Source organism: Mesoplodon mirus (assembly GCF_964341445.2).
Source record: "Mesoplodon mirus genome assembly, contig: HAP1_SCAFFOLD_4075, whole genome shotgun sequence".
Taxonomy (NCBI): Eukaryota; Metazoa; Chordata; class Mammalia; order Artiodactyla; family Ziphiidae; genus Mesoplodon; species Mesoplodon mirus.
Genome location: NW_028293803.1, coordinates 10,501 through 19,296, shown reverse-complemented (window position 1 = coordinate 19,296; position 8,796 = coordinate 10,501). Strand labels below are relative to the sequence as shown.

The window sequence follows — 8,796 nt, the reverse complement described above, 5'->3', positions numbered from 1 at the left end:
TATTAAGGGCCTACTGTGTGTGAGGTGCAGACCCAGACACAAAGGGGACACAGCAGTGGACACTTGAAGCAGACATTCTGCGGTCTGGAGCAGCCACCCCTCCCCCACTACCGGGCCACACATAGTGGGAAAATTGTGTGCTGCCAGAGATGTAAAGTGCTACAGGAAAGCAAGAAGGCAAACGATCCAAATGAGTGAAGGATATGAAGAGACATTTCTCCAAAGAAGATACACAAATAGCCAACAAGGGCATGAAAAGACACCCTACTTCAGTGGTTATTATGGAAATGCAAATCGAAATTGCAATGAGATACCCTTTCACACCCTGTAGAATGGTTATTAAAAAAAAAACCAACAGAAAATAACAAGTGTTGGAAGGGAAATGAAGAAATTGGAAGCCTGGTGCACTACTGGTGGGAATGTAAAATGGTGCAACCGCTGTAGAAAACAGGCAGTTCTCCAATAAGTTAAATAGAGAGTTACCATGTAACCCAGCCATTCCACTCTAGGTATAGACCCAAAAGAAATGAAAACAGGACTCAGACAAATCGTTGTATGTGCATGTTCATAGCAGCACTATTCACAATCGACAGAAGGTGGAAACAATCCAAATGTCCATCAACAGATGAATGAGTAAAGTAAATGTGGTCCACCCATACAATGGAATGTTATTCAGCCATAAAAAAGGAATGAGGCATGGGCATATATACACTACCAAACATAAAATAGATAGCTAGTGGGAAGCAGCCACATAGCACAGGGAGATCAGCTCGGTGCTTTGTGACCACCTAGAGGGGTGGGATAGGGATGGTGGGAGGGAGGGAGATGCAAGAGGGAAGGGGACATTTGTATATGTATAACTGATTCACTTTGTTATAAAGCAGAAACTGACACACCATTGTAAAGCAATTGTACTCTAATAAAGATGTTTAAAAAAAAAAAGGAATGAAGCACTGACACGTGCTACAACATGGATGAGCCTTAAAACCCTTATGCTCAGGGAAAGAAGCCAGACACAAAAGGCCACATATTGTCTGGTTTTCTTTATATGAAATGTCCAGAAAAGACAAATCCATAGAGACAGAAAGTAGATTGATTTGTGGTTACCACGGGCTGAGAGGGGGGAATGGGAAGTGACTGCTAATGGGGGAGGGGAGGTAATGGAAATTCCAGAACTAGATAGAGGTGATGGTTGCACAATGTTGTGTATGTACTAAATGCCACTGAATTGTCCACTTTCTAATGGTTAATTTTTTTTTTTCTTTTTTTTTTTCGGTACGCGGGCCTCTCACTGTTGTGGCCTCTCCCGTTGCGGAGCACAGGCTCCGGACGCGCAGGCTCAGCGGCCATGACTCACGGGCCCAGCCGCTCCGCGGCATGTGGGATCCTCCCGGACCGGGGCACAAACCCGTGTCCCCTGCATCGGCAGGCGGACTCTCAACCACTGCGCCACCAGGGAAGCCCCTCTAATGGTTAATTTTATGTCATGTAAATTTCACCTCAATTTTTAAAACTTAAAAATAAATAAATAATATCCCCCAAAATGTGCCGTGGGAAGAACAAAGGCTAGCAGCGAAGGACAGGTGTGCTGCTTGGGGAGGGGGTGCAGGAGGGCCTCTCTGAGGTGGCTGACGTTTCTGAAAAGCCTTGAAAGAAGGTGAGCAGAGGGGACATTCCAGCCAATTGCCGGATCCGCGGGGAGAGACCACATATCAGAGCGAATTATTTAAAAATTCGTTCAAGTTTCTTTTCTTTCTTAAAAGACAGCAATGAAACAGGTGCTTGGGGCAGCGGGAGGGGAAAATGGGGCACTTGAATGAGTTTATGGATCTGTGAGGCTCTCTGGATCCTGCCACTGCGCCCTTATCCCACGTGGGACCGCCTCCGCCCCTTCTTCGCCCCTCCCCTCTCCGGCCACGCCCCTCCAGAACTCTGAGGCCAGGAGCTGTCGCTCACAGAGAAAGAAAAGACTTTGTCTCAAGTTTTCCCAGAGCTTTCTCGTCCTCACCGCGACTGGCATCCCGAGCCCTCTGCGGCCCCGACAATATTCAGAACCCCCCCCTGCTGCCCCGCCCCCTCTGGACCGCCGAGGGCCCTCGGACGCCCCTCAACTCCCCTGCCCCCTAAAATCTCTTTGATTCCTCAATTGTCCCATAGGCCCGCAGGACCCCTCCATGGCCAGGTCGTACGGCGGCCGGGTGCTGGCCGCGATGATCCTTTTGGGCATCCCCGCGGCCGTGCTGGCGGCGCTGGGCGCGCAGCTGCTGTTCCAGCTGCAGGCGGGCCGCGCGGAACTTCGAGGACCGCGAATCGACGGGGTGGGCCCGGAGCTGGGCGCCGGCCCTGGGCTGCCGGAGGACGCGGCCGGGGCGCTGCTGCCGCTGGCAGCCGCGCTCGCCGCGCTCGCCCTGGTGCTGGGTCTCACCTGCCTGCTTCTCGCCGCGCTCTGCGGCCACCTGGGCGCCGAGATGGCGCGGGGACCGGGCCCCGGCAGGTAGGAGGACCGGCCCCTCTGCCCGGCTGGGGGCTGGACAAGCCCGGGGGAGCTGCTGCCCTTCTCTGGGCCTCAGGTTGGGGGAGAGCTTTCCTTCCTCACTCCCTCCATCCATCTTTCCCTTCCTCCTTTCTTCCATCCCTCCCTCCATCTCTTTCTCCTTCTCTCCATCCATCCCTCGCTCCATCCTATATTTGTTGAAAATTTACAGCAGGTACAACTACAGCTGGGACCCCCTTTTCAAAGATGTGGAAACAGGCTCAGAGAGGGCCTGGGGTCAGTTAGCCCTAGTGTTGATAGCGTTTGTCGTTCCTAAGCTCTAGGTACCCCCCACTTAATGTGGATTAGCACAGTGAAGCCCCCCTGGGTGGCTGGTGCTGTTATTATCTCCCTTTTTAACAGTGTGTTAAAAAGAGTTTGCTCTCTCTAGGCTGCCAGGATTGGAAGGGGGTGGGCTGGATTTGAACTTGAATCTGGTAGAGCCAGAACATGTGCCCTGGCCCTGGGTGGGGTTCCTTGTCAGGCACCTGAGCTCAGGGATATGGGCACTGGACAGGGTGGCCGGCGGGTGCATGTGGAGTGAGGAACCTTCCTTGAGCCAAGGACTTGGCTGTCCCATATCTGAGTGTTTCCTTCCAGGATTCTGGGGGAGGGGAGCTGGGATCCTTGTCCAAGATTCCATGGATTTGAGCGGATGGGAAATTCCACCATTTGATCCCATCCGAACTGTGCACCCTCCATCTAAGAGTTCAAGGGGTGCTGAAAAGCATGCGTTCTGTCAGTTGACAAATATGTGTTGGACACCTGCCGGGGGCTGAGCCGAGCATTGGGTATTGGCGACCCAGCAGGAACCAGGCGGACCTGGACCCACCTTCATGGGGACACAGATAATGAAGATACAGAACATATCAGTAATGTCCGATGGTGATGAATGCCGGAAATGGATGAAAATGGGGTGATGTGGTGCAGGAGGACAAGGTGGGGGATGAGATGGAACCATCAGGGGAGGTCTGTGTTGAGACTTGAGGGAGGAAAGGAGGCAGAAGATCTGGGGGACTGTGATCCAGGCAGAGGGAACAGCATGTGCAAAGGCCCTGGAGCAGGAATGAGCTTAGGGTGTTAGAAGGTGATAGAGGTGATTGGTGTGGCTGAAGGGTAGATATAGAAGATGAGGGCCAGGAAGTGAGTGGTACTGGATTTTTTTTTTTTTCTGCATCCTGTGGCATGTGTGCTCTTAGTTCCCCAACCAGGGATTGAACTTGCCCCCCCTGCAGTGGAAGCACGGAATCTTAACCACTGGACCACCAAGGAAGTCCAAGAGGTACTGGATTATATAGCGCTTCCTGTGCTGTGGTGAAGACCTTGGGTTTACTCTGACTGAGAGAGTCGTGAGCCAGGAGGGATGTGATCTGACTTAAGTTTGAAAGAACCCACTTAAGTTTGAAAGAACCCACTGTGGCCACTGTGCAGAAAAGGGGTCAGGAGGGGAGTTGGAGGGCAGACCAGGGAGGAGGCCATTTCCATGGTATTGGTGGGAGGTGAGTGATGATGGAAGCTCTCAGAGCTTCCTTTTCCTGATCTCACAGGACTGGAGAAGGGCATGCACACAGCGGAAGCACTTAGCAAGGGGCTGGGCTCAAAACTAAGTCCTCAATCCATGTCAGCTTTTGGAAATCTGTTTCTGTTGTCACTGATAACAAGTTAGCCTCAGTTTTCTCACCCCCAAATAAGCTTATGGTCTGTAAAATAATGGAGGTCAGATGTTTAGCAAGTGTCTGTACACAATAGCTGCTTCATTAGTGTTGGATGTTCGAATGGACTGATGTATATGGATGGGTTTTGGGGGAGGGGAATGGAATGGATAGTGACTGGATGGATGAATGGACAGATGGTTGGTTTGCTCGATGGATGGTGACTGGGAGATAGACGATGGATGGATGGGTGGGTGGGGGATGGATGGATGGATGGATGGATGGATGGATGGCAGATGACAAATGGATGCATGGATAATGATGGGTGTTTAAATAAATGGGTGGATGGATGAACAAAGCATGGTTAAATGGATGGATGACTGTATGGTTGAATAATTGATGGGGACGGATGGATGAATGAGTTGGGGGATTGATGAGTGGACGGCTAGGTCCTCACATAGATCTCCAGTTCCCCAAAGCTGGACCACTCCCCCTACCTCTCCTCCCCAGCCTTATTCCACCAGCTCTGCCTCCTGAGCCCATTTTCTTCCTGCCCCCCTCCCTGCCAGGTCTGACTGGTTTCTCTATGACTGCCGCCTCCTCAGACACGTGGCCCTCGGCCTCTTCTGTTGTGGGGTCTCCGTCTACTTAGCAGGTACGTGCTCAGGATAGAACATAGGGTGTAGGGCCCTGGGTTGGGGTGACCAGGGGTAATAGCCCCACAACTGGGGTCAGCTCCAGAGGCAGCCTGCCCGTTTCACTCTTGGCTCTTACACTTTAGCCCATGGCTGGCATCTGATCCCAGTGGGGATTCCATAAATGGCAGTTGTCTTCAGAACACTTCTGATTCATCAGTTTTCTACATTTGCTTTGAATAAAAGTTTCCAAGTCCTTGGTGGTTTCTGGAGATAGTGTTTCACAGGTTGGCCTTAGCAAAAGCTGTTTTGCTCACAAATATCTGAATCCAGCTCAAGAAGGGCTTAAGAAAAAAAATACGCTTCATAAACCAGAAATGCAATTTTAAATCCCAAAACATGAAGCAGAGTAAAAACTAATAACCTGAGTGCCAGAAGGACACACTGCACTGTCTTTCCTTCCCCGACTTATAACTTTTCTTTGATCAACATTCTCTCAACCACACATGCTGGTAAAGGAATCAAATCATCACCTTTCTTAAAGAGACTCCTGACATCTTGTATTTTGTTCTAATCTTGAAAAATATGTTGCTGGTTCTGGAGACTCAGCGCTGAATCATACATAGATCCTTGGCAGCCCTATAAACAACCTGTTTCACTGGAAGAAAAAAAAATCAGCTGACGAAAAACAAAGGATTTGCTATTACTGACTTTCCTTAGTACCACAATAGAGAAATCGAAGTTTACAAGATATATTTAAAAGATATATTTATGAGATATGAGCCTAGGGTTCATTGTGGGAATTTGTATGTACAGTGCAGTGAACCCTGCATAACTCTTGTTGTTTGACTTCATAAAATGCCCTGGATTTTATTAAGTGTGGAACTTCCCTGGCGATCCAATGGTTAAGACTCTGCGCTTCCACTGCAGCGGGCGTGGGTTCATCCCTGGCCAGGGAACTAAGAACTAAGATCCCACGTGTCACGTGGCCAAAAACAAACAAAACAAACAAACAAACAAAAATGCTCGGGATGTGGGTTTTTTAAAAAGGAGAGTGGATGGAGTGACTCGTGTATCTGAAAAGATCAGGGGTTATTGGCCTCAGGTGTGGCTGGATCCAGGCACTCACATGAGGTCTTCAGAAATGCTTCTCACTTCATCTCATCACCTGCCATGCCCTGAGAAAGATGCCTGTCTCTGTAAGCGCTTTCAACACAATACCTATGACCTCAAGCCTTTACATAAGCCAACAAAAATGTTGGAGACTTGGAGAATAAAATATTCTTATTCTAAAATACAAGAAAACTCACAAAGGGCAAAAAAAGGTAACTATGTCAGCCTCATTAAGCATTAAATTAAGATTTGTTCAGCTCCCATTTAGATTCTTTTTGAGGATAGGTGACCTCACTCAGCAAGAATTCCTGAGCATGTCCAGTCAATCATTCATTCATTGCTAACCAGAGCCAAAATAATAGTTATAAAGATCTTTCAAAAGTGTTTAGAGGGCTTCCCTGGTGGCGCAGTGGTTGAGAGTCCGCCTGCTGATGCAGGGGACGCGGGTTCGTGCCCCGGTCCGGGAAGATCCCATATGCCACGGAGCTGCTGGGCCCGTGAGCCAAGGCCGCTGAGCCTGCGCGTCCGGAGCCTGTGCTCCGCAACGGGAGAGGCCACAACAGTGAGAGGCCCGCGTACCGCAAAAAAAAAAAAAAAAAAAAAGTGTTTAGAGCAGGGACTTCCCTGGTGGTCCAGTGGCTAAGATTTTGTGCTCCCAATGCAGGGGGCCTGGGTTCAATCCCTGGTCAGGGAACTAGATCCCACATGCTGCAACTAAGACCCAGCACAGCCAAATAAATACATAAATAAAAATATTTTTTAAAAAATGTTTAAAGCAAAAAAAGTCCTTGGCCTCGCCTTAATATATCAGACATGATGCATTGTGGCATCTTTAAAAGCAAGAGTACAGAGCTGGAGAAAGCATTAAAACAGCCCACAAAGTGCCAAGAAGTCCTCCATCAGCTCTGGGCTTCTCTCCTACCAGTTCCCTAATGGCTGCAGTTAGAAAATAACCCTGTCCTCATAGGCCAAGCGAAGGTCCCAGGGCTGACTCTGACTGGCTGAGCTTGGGTCATGTGATAGCCATGCACCAATCACTATAATCAGGGGAAGCAGTGCTCTGATTGGCCTAGGACCATACATGTCACTGATGCCAGAGTAGTGGGTCAGTCCTTCTAGACCAGTGACCAGGGTAGGGGTAGGGACTGGACCAGCACTTCTCAATGGGGGCTGATTCTGCCCCTGAGGGAACATTTGGCAATCAACATCTGGAGACATTTTTGGTTGTCATGATAGGGCAGGGGGAGGATACTACTGGTATCTGGTGGATAGAAGCTGCTAAATGTCCTATAATGCACAGGACAGTCCCCACCAAAAAGAATGGTGGTGCCAACTGGACGTCGGACAGGGCAACAGAGAACCAGTACAGGTCCTCAAGGTCAGGTCGCCAACTGTCTTTTTCGTTTTTTAAGATTTTTTTTAATTAATTAATTAATTTTGGCTGCACCAGGTCTTAGTTGTGGCATGTGGGATCTTTTTAGTTGTGGCATGAGGGATTTTTAGTTGCTGCTCCTTAGTTGTGGCATGCGTGTGGGATCTAGTTTCCTGACCAGGGGTGCAACCCAGGTCCTCTGCATTGGGAGGGCGGAGTCTTACCCACTGGACCACCAGGGAAGTCTCCGCCAACTGTCTTGTTGTTCAGATCAGCAAACTGAGGCCAGAGAGGGACTGTGATTCACTCAAGGTCAATCACAGAGATTCAGAAAGCCTGAGATCTGAGTTGTTTCAATCGTGGTAAAGTACACATAACACACAATTTACCATTTTATAGTAAAACAGATGTGATGATGATGTATTTGTCGGGTGTGAAAGGGTTAGATGAGTTAGTCTATGTGCCTATCATAATGTACAATTTTCTATAACTGCTCTCCATTTGGGGGAGCTCTCCCAGGGGTTGGAGAACAAACATTGAATAAGAGTCGTTTCCTTCCCCAGCACTGTCCATCTACGCCCTGCTTCTCTTCGAGATCGAGACGGGTGCAACAGCTGCCTCCATCCTTGGCTTGGGTGCTCTGGTCCTGGTGGCAGCGCTGACCCACACTCTACTCCGGGCCGCCCGGGCCACCCGCCGTGGCCTCCATGAGCTGTCCCCACCGCACTTTGAAGACGACCCTGTCTGCCCTGCTGAAGTCTCCAAGGCCAGCCCCAGGGCTCAGCCCCAGCAGGGTACCCATCACTGGACCCCCTACTCAGCCTGCCCAAAACCTGGGGACTCCCTCAGATCCATGGTTACTGCCACAGCACCTGCAGCCATAGGGGGAGGCCGAGAGGGCAGCCTGCCTGCATTCCGCATGCACCGGACACTGTCTGCCAGTGAGGGGCACTGGGAAGAGGTCACGCATGAGATGCGCAGCATCCTGAGCCACAGGCCAGGGGGTTCGGGGAAGGACTCCACTCTGGTGTGAGCCCAAAGACCAAGGATAGAGACCTAGTGTCAGGCAGCAGGAAGAGGACTCTTGTAGAGATAGCTCCAGGCTCAACCACGGTAACAGTATAATTTGATTTCTCTCTCAGTTCACAGCATCCCTGACTTGTATCCTCAAGGTTGCCTCATGGCACAAAATGGCTGCCAGGGCTCCAACCTTTACCTCCTCACGCAGAGAGAAAGGTAGAGGCCAGGACTTCTCAGGAGATTTTGGAAGTTTTCCTGGGATGCCTTGGGACACTTCTGCTTATACCCTATTGGCCAGAACAGAGTCATGTGGCCACACTTCAGTACAGATGAGACAAGGAAATGTAGCTGCCCAGAATGAATAAGATTCTGGTATAGGCAGGAGGGGAGGGGAGAGCTCAGGCAGCGTTTCTCTAAACATCTCCGTCCATTTTACAGATGAGGAAACCGAGGCCCAGAGAGGGGCAGTGA

General features: G+C 50.0%; 1 protein-coding gene across 1 annotated transcript; it reads left to right on the top strand.

The window, feature by feature from the left end:
* Nucleotides 1–2,174: 2,174 nt before the first annotated feature.
* On the top strand, nt 2,175–8,338 carry LOC309798007 (transmembrane protein 221-like; the record flags this gene model as incomplete). The annotated part of the gene is made up of 3 exons (XM_082646360.1): nt 2,175–2,494; nt 4,755–4,840; nt 7,869–8,338. 3 exons carry the CDS (start codon nt 2,175–2,177, stop codon nt 8,336–8,338), a joined length of 876 nt encoding a protein of 291 aa, XP_082502486.1.
* Nucleotides 8,339–8,796: the final 458 nt, after the last annotated feature.